The 19,878-nt window shown below is 39.5% G+C and overlaps 1 protein-coding gene across 1 annotated transcript in view; it reads left to right on the top strand.

The window, feature by feature from the left end:
• HTR1E (5-hydroxytryptamine receptor 1E) overlaps positions 1 to 17,954 on the top strand; it is a 101,036-nt gene extending 83,082 nt beyond the window's left edge. The window contains exon 2 of the mRNA XM_012444303.2: positions 16,423 to 17,954. Coding sequence (XP_012299726.1) covers positions 16,608 to 17,705 — 1,098 coding nt within the window. The 5' untranslated portion in view covers positions 16,423 to 16,607 and the 3' untranslated portion in view covers positions 17,706 to 17,954. The remainder of the gene's footprint in view (positions 1 to 16,422) is intronic.
• The last annotated feature ends 1,924 nt before the right edge of the window (positions 17,955 to 19,878 follow it).

Genomic DNA, 19,878 nt, shown 5'->3' with positions numbered 1-19,878 from the left:
CTGGAGGTGGAGGTTGCAGTGAATTTGAGGCGAGATTGCACCATTGCATGCCAGACTGGGCAACAGAGTGAGATGAAAGAACAGAAAGAGAGAGAGGAGAGAGAGAGAAAGAGAGAGAGGGAGGGAGGGAAGGAGGGAAGAAGAGAGGAAGGGAAAATAAGAAAATTGAAAAGTTTCTTGAAACAAATGAAAATAGAAACACAACATATCAAAACCTATGGGCTACAGAGAAAGTTTACAGCAAATAAGTGCCTACGGGAAAAAAGTAGTAAAACTTCAAATTAACAACCTAATAATGTATCTTATAGAACTAGAAAAGCAAAAGCAAACCAAGCTCAAAATTATTAGAAAAAAAGGAAATAATAAAGATCAGAGCAGAAATAATGAAATTGAAACAAAAAATTCAAAGAAACAATCAGGGTTTTTGAGAAGATAAACAAAATGGACAAACTATTAGACTAAGAAAAGAAAGAGAAGATCCAAATAAAATCAGAAATGAGAAAGGAGATATTACACCTGATATCAGAGAAATTCAAAAGATCATTAGAGGCTACTATGTGCAATTATATGCCAATAAACTAGAAAATCTAGAATAAATTGATAAATCCCTAGCCACATACAACCTACCAAGATTGAACCAAACATAAATCCAAAACTTGACCAGACTAATAACCAGTAATGAGATCAAAGCTGTAATAAAAAACTTCTCTCAGCAAAGAAAAATCCAGGACCTGATGGTTTCACTGCCCAATTTTACCAAACATTTAAAGAAGAATTAATACCAATCATAGTCAAACTATACCAAAATATAGAAGAGGAGGAAATACTTCCAAATTTATTCTATGAAGCCAGTGTTACCCTGATATGAAAACTAGACAAAGACATATCAAAAAAAGAAGACTACAGACCAATATCCCTAATGAACATTAATGGAAAAATCCTCAACAAAATACTAGCAAGCCACATTCAAGAACACATTAAAAAGATCATTCATCATGACCAAGTGAGATTTATCCCTGGGATGCTAGAATGGCTCTACATATGCAAATCAATGAATGTGGTACATCATGTCAACAGAATAAAGGACAAAACCCAAACCATGTGGTCACTTCACTTGATGCTGAAAAGCATTTGATAAAATTCAACATCCCTTCATGATTAATAATCTTCAAAAAAATGGGCATTGGTGTTCATAAATCAACACAATAAAAGCCACATGACAGACCCACAGCCAGTATCATACTGAATGGAGAAAAATTGAAAGCATTTCCTCTAAGATCTAGAACCCAACAAGGATGCCCACTTTCACCACTGTTATTCAACACAGTACTGGAAGTCCTAGCTAGAGCAATCAGACAAAAGAAAGAAATAAGGGCACTCAAACTAAGAAAGAAGTCAAATTATCCTTGTTTATATATAATTTGATCTTATATTTGGAAAAACCTAAAGACTATCAAAAAAACTATTAGAACTGGTAAACGAATACAGTCAAGTTACAGGATACAAAATCAACATATCAAAGTCAGTAGCATTTTTATATGCCATCAGTGAAGAATCAGAAAAAGAAATTAAGAAAGTAATTCCATTAACAATAGCTACAAATAAAATAAAATACCTAGGAATAAACTTAACCAAAGAAATGAAAGATCTCTACAATGAAAACTATAAAACATGATGCAAGACATTGAAGAAGACACAAAAAAATGAAAAGATATTTCATGTTTATGGATTAGACTAATCAGTATTGATAAATGTCCATACTACCCAAAGCAATCTACAGCTCTAAGGCAATCCCTATCAAAACACCAAAGACATTCTGCACAGAAATGGAAACAATAATCTTAAAATTTATATGGAACCACAAAAGACCTAGAGTAGCCAAAGCCATTCTGAGCAATAAGAACAAAACTGGATGAATAACATTACTTGACTTCGAATTATACTACAGAACTATAGTAACCAAAACAGCATGGTGCCAGCATAAAAACAGACACATACACCAATGAAACAAAATAGAGAACCTAGAAACAAATCCATAGGTCTACCATGAACTCATTTTTGACAAAGGTACCAAGAACACACATTGAGGAAAGAACAATCTCTTCAATATATGCTGCTGGGAAAAACTGGATATCCATATGCAGAAGAATGAAACTAGGCCCCTATGTATCACGATATACAAAAGTCAAATCAAATGGATTAAAGACTTAAATCTAAGACCTCATATTATGAAACTATGACAATGTTTTCGGGAAACTCTCCAAGACATTGGTCTGTACAAAAATTTCTTGAGAATACTCTACAAGCACAGGCAACCAAAAGCGGACAAAATGGGATCATGTCACATTAAAAAGCTTCTTCACAGCAAAGGAAACAATCAACAAAACGAAGTGAGTGACAACCCACAGAATGGGTAAAAATATCTTCAAACTACTCATCTGATAAGCAAATAATAACCACAATATATAAGGAGCTCATACAGCTCTATTGGAAAAAATCTAATAATCAGATTTTAAAATAGGCAAAAGATCAGAATATATATTTCTCAAAAGAAGACATACAAATATCAAATAGGTATATGAAAAGGTTTTCAACGTCACTGATCATCAGATACGTGCAAATCAAAACTACAATGAGATATCATCTTACCCAAGTTACAATGGCATTTACCCAAAAGATAGACAATAACAAATGCTGGTGAAGAATTGGAGAAAAGGGAATTCTTGTGCACTGTTGGTGGGAATGTAAATTAGTACAATCACTATGGAGAACAGTTTGGAGGTTTCTCAGAAAACTAAAAATAGAACTATTATACAATTCAGCAATCACTCTGCTAAGTATACATTCAAAGGAAAGAAAATCAATATATATTAAAGCGACATCTGCACTCTCATGTTTATTGCAGCACAATTATAGCTAAGATTTGGAAGCATCCTAAATGTTCATCAACAAATGAACAAATAAGGAAAATGTGGTACCAATGAGATACTATCTCACGCCAGTCAGAACAGCGATTATTAAAAAGTCAAGAAACAACAGATGCTGGTGAGGATGTGGAGAAATAGGAATGCTTTTACTCTGTTAGTGGGAATATAAATTACTTCAACCATTGTGGAAGATGGTGTGGCAATTCCTCAAAGACCTAAAACCAGAAATATCATTTGACCCAGCATCCTATTACTGGGTATATACTCAAAGAATGAAAATCATCCTATTTTAAAGATACGTGCATGTGTATATTCACTGCAGCACTATTCACAATAGCAAAAACATGAAATCAACCCAAATGCCCATCAGTGATACACTGGATAAAGAAAATGTGGTAAATATAACCATGGAATACTATGCAGCCATAAAAAAGGAATGAGATCATGTCCTTTTCAGGGACTTGGATGGAGCTGGAAGCCATTATCCTCTGCAAACAAACCCAGGAACAGAGAACCAAACACCACATGTTCCCACTTACAAGTGGGAGCTGAACAATGAGAACACACAGGGAAGGTAACAACACACAGTAGGGCCTGCCAGGGGGTGGGGTGGGGACAGTGGGACCATTAGAAAAAATAGCTAATGCATGTGGGGTTTAAAACTAGATGATGGGTTGATAGGTGCAGCAAATCACCATGGCATACATTTACCTATGTAACAAACCTGCACATCCTGCACATGTGCCCTGGAACTTAAAATATAAAAATTCAAAAAAGAGAAAATGTGGTATATATGTACAATCAAGTACTGTTCAACTGTTTAAAAAAATGAGATCCTGTCATTTTCAACAACATGAATGGAACTGGAGATCATTATGTTCAGTGAAATAAGCCAGGCACAGAAAGACAAACTTCACACATTCTCACTTACGTAGGAGTTAAAAGTTAAAACGATTTATGGAGACAGAATGTAGAACAATGGTTACCAAAGGCTGGGAAGGGTAGTTGCAGGGGTGGAGAGAATGGGGATGGTTAATGGGCACAAAAATATAGTTAGATAGAATAAATAAGATCTCGCATTTGGTATCACAACATGGTGACTATAGTCAACAGTTATTTATTGTACATTTTAAAATAACTGAGAGCATAATTGGACTTTTTATAACAGAAAGCAAGAATAAATGCTGAGGTATTTATTGGATACCCCAGTTACCTTGATGTGATGATTACTCATTGTATGCCTGTATCAAAATATCTCATGTACCCCATAAATACGTATACCTACTATGTACCAACAAAAAAATTAAAATTTTTTTTAAATTAAACTCTTCTGGCTGGGCATGGTAGCTCACACCTGTTATCCCAATACTGTGGGAGGCCGAGGTGGGTGGATCGCTTGAGCTAGGAGTTCAAAACCAGCCTGGGCAAAACGGTGAAACCCCATCTCTACAAAAAATACAAAAATTAGCCAGAAGTGGTGGCACACATCTGTGGTCCCAGCTACTCAGGAGGCTGAGGCAGGAGGATCGCTTGAGACTGGAAGGCGGAGGTTGCAGTGAGCAGACATCATGCCACTACACTCCAGCCTGGGTGAAAGAGTGAGACTCTGTCTCAAAAAAAAAAAAATTAAATTATTCTGCTTGTCAAAAGACAACATTTAAAAATACAAAGGCAAATCACATAATGGAAGAAATGTTCTTAAAACATTGTGACAACAAAAGACATATCCAGAGTATATAAAACATCTCCTAAAACTCTATGCACTTTGTTTGAATTTATAAAATGGTAATGTTTTCTTGTTATTATGAATATAACAACCTTGTAATAATCACGTCATGTTCCAATCACAATTTAAATAAATAAAAAAAAAAGAGAGAATAAAGAATCCCACACTGCACTATCTCCTCTACATCTTCCCACTGCTTGTAATGAAGATCTCACTGGGAAACAGATTATCCACCCTTCCTTTTCCCTGGAGAGGCAAAGAAAAGTATTTCCAAAGGCTGAGGAAGTAAATTTAACAAACAGAAAGATAAAATTAGTAATGTGAGGGCAAAGTGCCATTCCTAAAATAAAAAAGAAGAAACTGGTATGTATTGAAGACTTCTTTAAATGATTGGAAGCAGTTTGGGCTAAATGAGAGCAATCAAAGAAGAGATGAAAGAATATTTATGGTGAAATAACAGTTATTGAAAACCAGTAGATTAGCTAAACTGGTGAAATTAAAAATGAACTGAGCATGCCATATACATAAATGTCGACAAGCAGCCATTCTCTATGGGGAAAGGTGAGTGTTGACTCTTCCTAGAAACAAGAGATCCTTCATAATTAAGGTCACAGGCACTGATCTTACAGTGTAAAATGCATCTTTCTAATTAACACATGAAACAGAATTACAAGCTGAATTATTACTTACATTTAAGAGCATCTTTTGGCCAGGCACAGTGGCTCAAGCCTATAATCCCAGCACTTTGGGAAGCCGAGGCAGGCGGATCACGAGGTCAAGAGATCGAGACCATCCTGGCCAACATGGTGAAACCCCGTCTCTACTAAAAAACACAAAAATTAGCTGGGTGTGGTTGTGTGCACCTGTAGTCCCAGCTAGTCAGGAGGCTGAGGCAGGAGAATTGCTTGAACACAGGAGGCGGAGGTTGCAGTGAGCCAAGATTGCACTCCAGCCTGGTGCCTGGCAACAGAGGGAGACTCTGTCTCAAAAAAAAAAAAAAAAAAAAAAAGAGAGAGCATCTTTGTAAACCTCTTAAATAAATGTATAGTTTTTTAAAATATTATAAGATGATCACCCTTGCTAACCACCACCCAGATCAAGAAATAGGACTTGGCCAAACACAGAAGCTATGTCTCAGTCACAATCATGTCTCTCCCCTCTACAAATAACCATTCTCCTTATGTTTAAACTTCCCCGAAAGTTGTATCACTCGAGTACACGTCCCTGATAATGATAGTTTTGGTTTGCTCGTTTTCATTTTTAATGTGTCTTTTAAACCCTTTTAGTCTATATGCCACACTTATCCCCCTCCTTGTCTCTGCAATTTATTTTTGAAGAAATTGAGTGATTTAACCCATGAATTTTCTTACAGTTGGGATTCCAATGATTGCATAATCATAAGGTAGTTTAACATGTTTCTTGATTCTCTGTCGTTTCTTTAAAGTAGTTATTGGTCTAAGATGCTTAAACTTTTAATACATTGACTTTAGGCAGTTTCAACTCCATTTGCAATCGCTACCATGTGACCTCTGAATTTTTGGTAGGCAAGAGGTAAAGCAATCACAGCTCAGCACATCGAAGTCAGGAAATGCTGAAGGAGAGAGGGTGGCTAAGCTGACAGAAATGAGGGCAGTTTTCCTAGCTGAGTTTAGAGGCCATGTGCAAAACAGAAACGTTGTAGCAAGAGGGAATGACTTATCAAAGGGAAGTGGCATCTGGAAATGTCTAGAAAGGGACGGAAGTCAGGACTTACATAGGTTGACTGGGAAAATGCTGGGAACTAAATAGAGAAAGGCAAGTGTACCCTGGGGTCCTTCAAAGCAGTTCAGGAAAATATCCTCTAAATGATGGTGATTACATGCAAAGTAAATGAGTTGATCAGGAATGCTCCAGACCTACCAGCATGTTATACTTTTAATGGTTGAGATGTTATGTAATATTTTCTGGTAATTCAGTCTTAGCAAAACTTTGTGGTAAGGATATTTGTCCCATATTTCACATAACTCTAAGAATGCTAGGAAAGGGGAAATATGCCCACAAGCAATGCTACATGTCTAGCTGGATGCTCTTTTCTACTTTTTCCCTTTCCCTCGGTCAAGCATGTGGCCTGGTTTACACTTCCTTACCTCACAGATATTTCAGAAAGCAGAAGTAACAGACAGTAATTCCTATTTATGTTCTCAAAAGCCAAGCCCGTAGAAGATCTATTAATAAAAGATTTGTAAATGAGCAAAGAAAGAAAAGAAAGCTTTTAGTAGATGGCTTAAAGGGTTAGAAAAAAAGTGGAAGGAAGAAATTTCCCCCATGGTCTATATACCTACAACCTCAAAATGGAGGAACAGAAAATATCCTGGGCCCAAGACTTGGGCCCGAAGTTCTGGAAGGCCCCTCTAGAGTCTATAATATTTTTAAAATGGATAAATGCATGGTATGGCTAGGGACTTAGGGCCTAGGCATGGGGTTCCCAACCTGAGGACATTTCCTAAGCATGTTAGGGAGGCAGTCTGGATATGAAAGAGCTGTAGGAGTAGGGGACAGTAAATATCTTACCAGAGACTTTCTCTGTACATGCAACACCTGAAATCCCTCTCCCCAACCAAACCTCAATGCCTTGGCCCTGAATAATCCTCCAGAGACTTGGGGATGTGGCTGGGGTTAGAGAAAATCTGAAGCATGAGAAGTGAGAAGCTTAGAGGCAGCAATTCGGTTGACACATGTTCTCACTTATAACTGGGAGCTAAATATTGAATAACACATGAACACAAAGAAGGAAGCAATAGACATCACAGCCTACATAGGGAGAGAGGGTAGGTGGAGGGTGAGGTTTGAAAAACACCACCTTTTGAGTACTATGCTTATCGCCTAGGTGTGAAATCATCTGTACACCAAACCCTGCAAAACGTAGTTTACCCGTGGAACAAATCCACACTTGTACCCTTAAAACCTAAAATAAAAGTTGGAAAGAAAGAATTAAGTTGACTTATTTTAATAGGCTTTTATTACACATCAGAGTTTGTGGGATGAAATTTGTCTCCATTACCCAGTGCAAAAAACACTGGGAAAATTCATATAACAAATGACCACAAACACTTACATAGCGCTTACTATGTATTGCACATTGTTCTCAGCTCCCACATGTATTAACATATTTGATCTTCACATTATCTTAACCTTAGAGAAAGGTATCATTATTCCTGACTTAAAGAAGAGGAAATTGAAGCAGGCTAAGGTTAAAGAACCTGCTTAGGATTACACTGCAGCTGTTACAAGTGGCAGAGCCAGCATTCAGAGCCCATGTGTGTAGCCACCACTCCAAGCTTCCTTTCCAAAACCACTGACTCAGGCACACTTTTTAGGTTAAAGTAAATCAGGACTTACGAAGTGAATGTCAGTTTTCTAATGGAGGAACCAGATCCAAAATATAAAACCCTCTTAAGAGAATTTTTAAGATGAGCAAGTGCCAGCTAACTCCTCTTTCTTGATAATGCTTAGGTGCTTGGGAAACTCTTCTTGGATGAGGAAGAGATTCTTGTCCCTCTTCATCTGCTGCAAAGGATGAAGCCCCAAAGAACAGTGTGCCAAAGTTGGCCTTAACATCTATCATTCCTATGACCTCATCTCCCTGGTGCTCTGATCTTCACTGGGATGGTATAAAGCAGAGACTCGAGTTATCTCAGGAAATAAAGAGCAGTGTGCACTAACCAGTTTGGTTTACAGTAATTCTCTCCTATTTGTAATTTTGATGAAAAACGATTTAAATATGGCCTCGGACTTCATGATATTTTTTATATCACAATAAAGTGGAAATTTAAAGTTACAAATCCCCAAAAAGGTCCTCCATCAACTCCTCATAGGATGTATCCATTTTTAGCTCTGATTATTGCAGTTAACATTCCATTCTGGTGAACTAATAAAAGTTTGGCGTGTTGATATTAGTACTTGGCTTTGCTCTGCAGAATGTATTTTGAGTTGAGTGTTATAGCCCTTCCTCCCACACTATGTGAAAAGCTGAAGAGGGGAGAGAGAGATCCAAGATGGCTGATCACTAGCAGCTCGGGCACGTACCTCCCAGTGAAAGCACAGAGAACGAGAGGACGCCACACTTTCAGACGAATATTTGTTGCTCAAGGACCAGGAGATTCCCAGTGGAGGAGCCCCACGGGTTGCCAGGGCGACTCTTGTGGCCGGTGCGGCGGTTTTGCTGGCGCCTTACCACAGCAGTTCTAGGTGGAGAGTCCGGAGATTCCCGGGCAGAAAAGCACCATCAATCTTAACACCGCTGTTTTGGCCGGTGCAGTGGATTGCTCAGATCTCGGCGCTGGGAATCAAAAGTTGGATGTCCGCTCAGAGACCCAGTTAGAAAGTCAGTAATTACAAAGACGACAGAGGGATAAATATATAATGAAGAGAAGAAACCAGCCTAAAAAGGCAGAGAAAACTCAAAATCAGAATGTCTCTCCCTCTACAGGGGATCGCAGTTCCTCATCAGTAACGGAACAAGGCTTAATGGAGAACGAGTGTGTTCCAATAACAGAAGCAGGTTTCAAAATGTGGGTGATAAGAAACTTCAGTGAATTAAAAGAACTTGTTCTAACCCAATGCAAAGAAACTAAGAACTTTGAAAAAAGGTTTGACGAAATGGTAACAAGAATGGACAATTTAGAGAGGAATATAAGTGAATTGATGGAGCTGAAAAACACAACACGAGAACTTCGCGAAGTATGCACAAGTTTAAACAATCAAATTGATCAAGCAGAAGAAAGGATATCAGAAGTTGAGGACCGGCTCAGTGAAATGAAACGAGAAGACAAGATTGAAGAAAAAAGGATAAAAAGGAATGAGCAAAGTCTCCAGGAAATATGGGACTATGTGAAAAGAGCTAATTTACGTTTGATAGGTGTACCTGAATGTGACGAAGAGAATGAATCCAAGTTGGAAAATACTCTTCAGGATATCATTCAGGAAAACTTTCCCAACCTAGCAAGGCAGGGTAATATTCAACTCCAGGTGATACAGAGAACACCACAAAGATATTCTTCAAGAAGACCAACCCCAAGGCACATAATTGCCAGATTTATTAGGGTTGAAATGAAGGAGAAAATACTAAGGGCAGCCAGAGAGAAAGGTCAGGTTACCCATAAAGGGAAACCTATCAGACTTACAGCAGATCTCTCAGCAGAAACCCTGCAAGCCAGAAAAGAGTGGGGACCAATATTTAATATCCTTAAAGAAAAGAACTTTCAACCCAGAATTTCATATCCAGCCAAACTAAGCTTTATGTGCAAAGGAAAAATTAAATCTTTTGCAAACAAACAAGTACTTAGAGACTTCACCACCACCAGGCCTGCTTTACAAGAGCTTCTGAAAGAAGCACTATACATATAAAGGAACAACCAATATCAGCCTTTCCAAAAATATATCAAAAAGCAAAGAGCATTAACACAATGAAAAATGTACACCAACTAATGGGCAAAACAGCCAGCTAGCATCAAATGGCAGTATTAAACTTATATATATTCTAATTGGATAAAAAGCCAAAACCCATCGGTGTGCTGCATCCAGACCCATCTCACATGCAGCAATACACAAAGACTCAAAACAAAGAGAAGGAGGAAGATTCACCATTCAAACAGAGAGTAAAAATAAACAAATAAACAAAAAGCAGGAAATGCAATTCTTGCCTCTGATAAAGTAGACTTTAAAGCAACAAAGATCAAAAGAGGCAAAGAAGGACATTACATAATGGCAAAAGGATCAATGTAACAAGAAGAGCTAATGATTCTATAGATCAACAAGACAGAAAATTAACAAGGACATGCAGGACTTGAACTCAGACCTGGAACAAGTAAACTTAATAAACATTTATAGAACTGTCCACTTCAAATACACAAAACATACATTACCACCTCACACCTATTCCAAAAGTGACTACATAATTGGAAGTAAATCACTCCTCAGTAATCGCATAGCATTTCATAGGTTTAAATGAAATATTGGTTAGCTGCTTGTTTGTTATTTTCTTCCCTTATTCTTTTCTGTCTACATCATTAAGTATAATTATTGGTATAAAAGTGGTTTTCAATACCCATTACTAAATTGCATTCTAGCCTGGGCAAGAAAGCAATACTCCCATTCTCTCTTTCTCTCTTCCTTTTTCTTCCTCTTCTTCATTCTTTTTTTTCTTTCTTTAAAAAAAAAATTTGTTCTGAGGGTCACCTATCTGCTACAAAGGCCTGCAAACTGCAGTTTACACAACCATTTTAAAAAACTAATTAAAAACAACAAAAAAAAAGAAAAGCTGAAGAGGCTTAGGAGATTCCCAGGTGCTATTTAACCAGCCCCATTCTACTTAGAAATCATACTATGGAGTTGGTAGTGGTTAAGGTAATGGTTAGAAAACCACTAAGGAGTTGGTAGTGGTTAGAAAACCATGTGTTATCTTCTTGAGAATTAAAGAAACCCAAGACAATTAAGGTTGAGTCATTTCCTGTGTATGGCTATTATCTTTGACATCTTCAGCCCCCACATGATCCCTAAAATTGCTCAAGGAACTCTACTTGTCTGATGCCCCCAGGCCCCACTAACCACTCTCATCAGCCTCCCCCATTACTGCTTTTTTTCTTCCTCTTTTACATTTCACTCACTCCAAATATGCTCTGTCCCAATAGAAAGGACTCTGAGCGTAATAGCAAAGAAAACTGTAAATAGTCTAGCTAAAAAAGATGGTATCTCTTCTTTAAAAGAAAAAAAAACTTCCTTCTACATTCTTCTCCATAGCTATTATTTTTCTACTCCCCATTTCAGCAAAGCACTTGAAATAATCATTCTTATTTACTGTCTATCTCCTCCAATTCTTTCTTGAAAACCCCTACCTTCAGCCTTTTATCTTCACTGCTTCACCAAATTGTCCTTGTCAAGGCCATGGATGTCCTCCTCTTGCCTAGCCCAGTGATCAAGTCCTCATCACCCTTGACTCATCAGCAGCATTTATGCAGCTTAATAAGTTCTCTTCGGCCGGGCGCATCGGTTTACTCCTGTAATCCCAGCACTTTGGGAGGCCAAGGCGGGCGTATCACGAGGTCAAGAGATCGAGACCATCCTGGCCAACATGGTGAAACCCCGTCTCTACTAAAATTACAAAAAAATTAGCTGGGCGTGGTGGCACGCGCCTGTAGTCCCAGCTACTGGGGAGGCTGAGGCAGGAGAATTGCTTGAACCCGGGAGGTGGAGGTTGCAGTGAGCCAAGGTTGTGCCACTGCACTCCAGCCTGGCGCCTGGTGACGGAGTGAGACTCTGTCTCAAAAATAAATAAACAAATAAAAAATAAGTTATCTTCACTTGGTCTTGGAATAAAATGACTTCTCATCATTCTCTCCCACCTCAATAGCTGTTATTCTCTGGCTGCTTTGCTGGTTTTAAGCAACCTGACCTTTAGAAAGAGGCCAGGCGTAATGGTTTGCACCTATAATCCCAGCACTTTGGGAGGTCAAGAAGGGCAGGTCACTTGAGCCCAGGAGTTCAACATCAGCCTGGACAACATGGTGAAACCCATCTCTACAAAACATAAGTCAATAAAAACTAACTGGGTGTGGTGGTGCGTGCCTGCAGTCCCAGATACTTGGGAGGTTAAGTTGAGTTGATCACCTGAGCCTGAGAAGATAGAGGCTTCAGTGAGCCATGATTGTGCCACTGCATTCCAACCTGGGCAACAGAGTGAGACCCTATCTCAAAAACAGTGAAGAGCTCCAGGGCCCAGTTCTCAGAATTGTTCAATCTATAATTGCTCTGTAGTTAGGTCTTCCTGGGCCTAATCTCACCCAGCCATTCAAAAGCATGTGTTATATGTGTTATTATGGGACAAACTTCAAAATATATTTGTTAAATGAAAAAGGATGGAAGACGGCAAGCTAGATGTGTGCAGGAGTTTGGAGCGACTGACAACACAGGGATACAAAATTTAACTCCCACTCTGAAAGGCTTGGGCACAAAATAAACCAGGAAGTCATGTTAAGAGCTAAAAAAGTAGTCCCCAACCTGTAATGTTTTGACTAATTTGACTAGAAGTAATTCAAAATGTGAATCAGGCATACATCCCACCCACTAGAAATGTATAATCTGCTGCAGGAAATAAAAAAATAAATAGTCACAAAATAAGGAAGAAAATGCCACCAGAGAGAATGACAAGTAGGAGTTATGGGAGCCCAGATAAATAGAGCAGATTTAAAAGATCTATAACGCTGAATTATTTCTGATGTTTTTAAACCACGTGCTTTTAAAATAACTACATTTCCTAATTACCTCTACTATAAATGGAAATTTCTAAAGTTTTCTTTTCCTTTTCAATGCTATTCTCTATACCCTTAATCTTACAACCAGAATGGAAAAGCGTTTTTACTGAGAACCACTCTACCCAACAAATCTCAAGAACCCGAGAAAAACATAACCAAGGATTAGTACATGCACAAAAACAAACACAACTTTTTCATTCAATTAGAGAGAAAGAGGTCAACATGAAGAAATGTTGACCATGAAACACCGGGAAGAGTGGAGAGGGCTTGGTCCAAGCAGCTAGTAGATGGCACCGCTGGAATCTGAACCCAGGTCTGTCTGATTCCAAAGCCCACAATCCTTCCATTTTACAGCCTATCTCAGACACAAATGCAAGTTTAAACTGTCTGTAAAAAGGAAGGAAAGGTACCAGTAGAGAAGAAAATATTCAGCCTACAAAAGAGAGGGGGTTGTTCATAGAACGAGCCCCATGGAAGAACTAGAGAAACACAAGAGTCATTGAATAGTAGGTACAGTCACAGAAATGCTGTGAGTGCATAAAGAAACAGAGAGGCTAAAAGAATATCATTTAATGACAGAAAGATACAAACTGTCTCAAAAACAATTGACACATTTGTGGTCTTTAGTGAACTCCTTGTTTTCTTTGACTTTCTATATCTGAAGGCTAAATGGTACCTATCTCTCCCTCTTCTTGGTTTTTGCTCTATGAGCAAATTAAAACTGGGCTAGATCTCATCCACAGACTGCAGATTTTTATTCCTGCCACCTATCTTCAAACCATGCAAAGACTCCCTGCAACATTCACACCCTCTTCCGCATGTGCCTCACCTACTCCTGCCCCCATCCTTTGCTGAAATTACTGTGTCTTTTAAGCCTTATGGGCATCAAACTATATCCCTTCTTAAAACTGCTAAAGTTTCTTTGAAGTCTTCTGGGACCAATCCCATGGAGTCAAATCATGATTTGATCAGCCTCTATCCAGCAGCCATGAACTGTGAATATTTCCATGTAATTTTGATGATTTCCATGTATTTCCATGTACTGATTGTTGTGTTTTCATGAATAACATTTATATTTGACTTTATATTTCTGTAAAAATGGTACTAGCTCATTGACTGACCAGCTTAATCACAGCTATGGTAGGGGTGTGGGGGGGGAGAGAGAGAGAGAGAGAAAGAAAGAAAGAAAAGAACAGAGCAGAAGGAGATGAGAGAGAGGAGAGGGAGATAGGAAGAGGAGGAGAAGGAGGAAGAAGAAGGAGGAGGAGGAGGAAGAGGAGAAAGAGAAGAGGAGGAGGAGAAAGGAGGAAGAAGAAGAAAAAGATGAAAGAGAAAGAGAAGGAGGAAAATGGCAGAGGAGGAGGAAAGAAGGAGGGGAGGGGAGGGAGACCAGCCACAAATGTTAACTGAAACAAAATACTTTTTTTTTTAATATAGACATCTTTGAGCTTGGTGGTGATGCTGTTTCACAGTTGATTTATTGTATTACAAAGAGAACAGTTTTCCACAAATATTAACATAATGTTATATACTTTTTTCCAAAGAAATATACAGTAGAATGCATAAAATGTCAGAAATAATTAGACAAAGTTGTGCAATCCCATTGTTACACTATATACCTTTAGATATATAGGTATATATCTCTCTCTTTTTTTTTTTTTTTTTTTTTGAGACAGTCTCACTCTGTCACCCAGGCTGGAGGGCATGACACAATGTTGGCTCACTGCAACCTCCATCTCCTGGGTTCAAGTAATTCTCATGCCTCAACCTCCTGAGCAGCTAGGACTACAGGCACCACCAAGCCTGGGTAATTTTTGTACTTTTAGTAAAGATGGAGTTTCACCATATTAGTCAGGCTGGTCACAAACTCCTGACCTCGTGTGATCTGCCCACCTTGAACTCACAAAGAGCTGGCATTACAGGTGTAAGCCACCACACCTGGCCTATTTACTGTGAAATTTTTTCTTTAATATAATGGTCCCAGAATTTTTAATGTTACATATGAATATATGTTTTCAAATGTAAAATCAAGTTTTTTATATATAAACATGTATAAAAGAATAAATATAAATAAGAAATTGGGGCAGCAAAGCAAATTTTAAATTTTGCAATGTTTTTGTCAAAAATGGTTTGAACAAATTTAGGAATAAAAACACACAACCCCATCAAAAAGTGTGTGAAGGATATGAACAGACACTTCTCAAAAAAATACATTTATGCAGCCAACAAACACGAAAAAAACTCATTATCACTGTCATTAGAGAAATGCAGATCAAAACCACAATGAGATACCATCTCAGGCCAGTTTGAATGGCAATTATTAAAACATCAGGAAACAACAGATGTTGGAGAGAATGTGGAGAAATAGGAATGCATTTACACTGTTGGCGGGAGTGTAAATTAGTTTAACCATTGTGGAAGACAGTGTGGTGATTCCTCAAAGACCTAGAACCAGAAATATCATTTGACCCAGCAATCCCATTACTGGGTATATATCCAAAGGAGTATAAATCATTCTACTATAAAGATACATGCACATGTATGTTTATAGCAGCACTATTCACAATAGTAAAGACCTGGAACCAACCCAAATGCTCATCAATGATAGACTGGATAAAGAATATATGGCACATATACACCATGGAATACTATGCAGCCATAAAAAAGGATGAGTTCATGTCCTTTGCAGGGACATGGATGAAGCTGGAAACCATCATTCTCAGCAAACTGACACAAGAACAGAAAATGAAACACCGCATGTTCTCACTCCTAAGTGAGAGTTGAACAATGAGAACACATGGACACAGGGAGGAGAATGTCACACACTGGCGCCCGTCAGGGGGTGAGAGAGGGATAGCATTAGGAGATATACCTAATGTAGATGACAGGTTGATGGGTGCAGCAAACCACCATGGCACATGTATACCTATGTAACAAACCTGCACATTCTGCACATGTATCCCAGAACTTAAAGTATACTAAAAAAAATAAAAATGGCTTGAAAACTTCCCTCAAGTCAAAAAAGTATCCTTTGGCTGGGTGCAGTGGCTCATGCCTGTAATCCCAGCACTTTGGGAGGCCAAAGTGGGTGGATCACGAGGTCAAGAGATCAAAACCATCCTGGCCAACATGGTAAAACCCCGTCTCTACTAAAAATACAAAAATTAGCTGGGTGTGGTGGCATACGCCTGTGGTCCTAGCTACGCAGGAGGCTGAAGTGGAAGAATCGCTTGAACCCAGGAGGCAGAGGTTGCAGTGAGCCGAGATTGAGCCACTGCACTCCAGCCTGGTGACAGAGCAAGACTCAGTCTCAAAAAAAAAAAAAAGTATTCTTTGAGGAACAAAGCAAAGATGACCTAAAGTTGCACAGTAATGAGAAAATTAAAATTTATAACAAATTTATAAATATCAAACTATTTTTATGTTTTCCAGGAAAAGTGTGGCTTTCTCGTTCATTAACCAGTAGCATAATATTTTCCAGGAACCTTCACTCAGAAGAAATGCTGTGGCCCTTCCTTTTATCAACAGAAAATGGAACACAAGAGACCACGTAGCTGAACAAATTAAAGCCTCCTTACAAGTGAGAAACCTTCGAGGCTACATAGTTTCCAGCTGAAGGGAAATAACAGACAGCTTCTCCACAGTGTAAACTGAAACAGGGGAAACATGAACATCACAAACTGTACAACAGAAGCCAGCGTGGCTGTAAGACCCAAGACCATCACTGAGAAGATGCTCATTTGCATGACTCTGGTGGTCATCACCACCCTTACCACGTTGCTGAACTTGGCTGTGATCATGGCCATCTGCACCACCAAGAAGCTCCACCAGCCTGCAAACTACCTAATCTGTTCTTTGGCCGTAACGGACCTCCTGGTAGCGGTGCTCGTCATGCCCCTGAGTATCATGTACATTGTCATGGACCACTGGAAGCTCGGATACTTCATCTGTGAGGTGTGGCTGAGTGTGGACATGACCTGCTGCACCTGTTCCATCCTCCACCTCTGTGTCATTGCCCTGGACAGGTACTGGGCCATCACCAATGCTATTGAATATGCCAGGAAGAGGACAGCCAAAAGGGCCGCACTGATGATCCTCACTGTCTGGACGATCTCCATCTTCATTTCCATGCCCCCTCTATTCTGGAGGAGCCACCGCCGCCTAAGCCCTCCCCCTAGTCAGTGCACCATCCAGCACGACCATGTCATCTATACCATTTACTCCACACTGGGCGCGTTTTATATCCCCTTGACTTTGATACTGATTCTCTATTACCGGATTTACCATGCGGCCAAGAGCCTTTACCAGAAAAGGGGATCAAGTCGGCACTTAAGCAACAGAAGCACAGATAGCCAGAATTCTTTTGCAAGTTGTAAACTTACACAGACTTTCTGTGTGTCTGACTTCTCCACCTCAGACCCTACCATAGAGTTTGAAAAGTTCCATGCCTCTATCAGGATCCCACCCTTCGACAGTGATCTGGATCACCCGGGAGAACGCCAGCAGATCTCTAGCACCAGGGAACGGAAGGCAGCACGCATCCTGGGGCTGATTCTGGGTGCATTCATTTTGTCCTGGCTGCCATTTTTCATCAAAGAGTTGATTGTGGGTCTGAGCATCTACACCGTGTCCTCAGAAGTGGCCGACTTTCTGACGTGGCTCGGTTATGTTAATTCTCTGATCAACCCTCTGCTCTACACAAGTTTTAATGAAGACTTTAAGCTGGCTTTTAAAAAGCTCATTAGGTGCCGAGAGCATACTTAGACTGTAAAAAGCTAAAAGGCACGACTTTTGCCGGAGCCTCGTGAGTGGACAGGGGTAAGGGGTGCAACTTAATAATTCTTGAACATACTTGGTTCAGGAGAGTTTGTAAGTATGTGTGGTCTTGTTTTCTTGTTTGTTTTGTTCTGTTTTGTTTGAGGCTTGTTATTTGGTGTGCTGTTTCCTACCTCTGGTCTTATCTGTGGTACATAATTTCAAATAAACATGATACAAAAACAGAAATTTTGTAGAAATAATAGTAAGGTGAAATAGTAAATATTTTTATGGATTTTTTTTTAGCCATTTCATTTACCCTGCAATTAAAGAATGCCAAAAAATATCTTTATTTGCAGAATTTCTTATTACTTATAAATAAATACCTGATAATGCCCTATATGGCATTAAATCTGAGGTTATGGCTCTATCTGCATACATATTCCAGTGGGAATTGCATGACTACATAAAGAATAAAAAGAAAGTGATGTGCCATCATCTGCTGCTTGCAGACCTGAGCTAAAATCGTTTACTGTAGCACTGTGACTACATAGCCTATTCCTTTCAGGTAAAAATAGCACAGCTGGCTTGTCCTTTTTAGCTCATGATTAAATAAACTTCCTCATTTTCTAAAATGAAAATACCTGGAATAAATGCACTGGCACTTTTCTAAGTCTTTTACGATGAATATGAAACATAAGCAAATAAGAAATCATCTAAATCTACTTTGGTCAGTGTGCTGCAATATTACCTGATAGACACATTGGGCCTCCAATTCTAAAATGTATCTCAGCTAAGCTTCCCATATACACTTTCACTGCAGCAGGACTCAGGTGGGAGTACATATCAAATTTGGAAAACTTTTTAAGAAGCGTAATGAGGTGCAGTGATCAAATGAGAGAATATATTATCTGAAGAACTTTGTTGGAGAATGTTACTCATTAAATTACCAGTTGTGGCCAGGTGTGGTGGCTCACACCTGTAATCCCAACACTTTGGGAGGCCGAGGTAGGTGGATCACCTAAGGTCAGGAGTTCAAGACCACCTGGCCAACATAGTGAAACCCATCTCTACTAAAAACGCAAAAATTAGCCAGGCATGGTAGCACGTGCCTGAAAACCCAGCTACTTGGGAGGCTGAGGCAGAAGACTCACTTGAACCTGGGAGGCAGAGGTTGCAGTGAGCGGAGATCGCACCACTGCACTACAGCCTGGGCAACAGAGTGAGACTCTGTCTCAAAAGAAAAAAAAAAAAAAGCATTACCAGTTGTGCTCTTAGGAAAAACAAAAAAGTAAAAGTTGAAAATCTGTGTTTACAGCAAAGGCCACACAACGGGATATGAGAATGAAATTGCATCTCCCAGAATCCCTGTGGCTTCCATGCCAGACCGTACCCTGGTGCCAGGAGGCTGCAGGTGGGACCTGAGGCCATGGGTGTGGCCTGAGAAGGAGTAATCTTTCTAGTCACATGGAGGAGTACACCATTACAAAGTCAAGAGTGATGGCAGGAGGACTGAAAGTTTGCACATTCTTGCATACCCCTAAGTAGGTGACTGTTCTCATCCTCCGCTCCTAGTCTCTCCTGCACAACCTCTCCCCATCTCTTCACTCTTCTTCATGGTAAAAAGACCGGTTTGCCTTCTCTCCACCTCCGTGTTTTTAGTCCTTCGATCTATCCTGTCTTAACCTTTCTAGAATCCTGCTTCTTACACCCAACCTCTCTCTGCACCTTCCTTTCTCCCTCACCATCCCAACCCTTTTCCTCCCTAATCTTCTTTAATTTCACCTATTGCTTTGCTCAAGTTTCTTGGACATAGAAATCAACTTTCTCTGGCCCTACTTCCCCATCAAGCTCCTACTTTATCTCTCCCTTAATTCTCTCACCTGGGTTTCCCCAGTCATTAATCCACTCATTCTGCCTCCACTTCTCACCTTCCACTGACTTTTCTATCCTTTTCCATCTGAGTATACCCCAGTTCTCCCCAAAATGATCTCCCACAGATCACTAGAGATTTGGCAGTCATCCTTTCCTGCTTCTCTACCTGTCATTCTCTCATCAATTACAACAGCTAACCATTCCCTTCTTGTTTAAGCCCATACCTTCCAGGATATTTTGCTCTCCTGGTTCTCCAACTACCTCCTTTTTATTCTTTGTCACCTTTCCTTGCTCCTGGGGCTTTGTC

The sequence above is a fragment of the Aotus nancymaae genome, unplaced genomic scaffold (assembly GCF_030222135.1).
Source record: "Aotus nancymaae isolate 86718 unplaced genomic scaffold, 86718_ANA_hifiasm-v0.15.2.pri h1tg000040l, whole genome shotgun sequence".
NCBI classification, from domain to species: Eukaryota; Metazoa; Chordata; class Mammalia; order Primates; family Aotidae; genus Aotus; species Aotus nancymaae.
The sequence above is the reverse complement of the archived record's forward strand: the minus strand, read 5'-3'. Positions and strand labels throughout refer to the sequence as shown.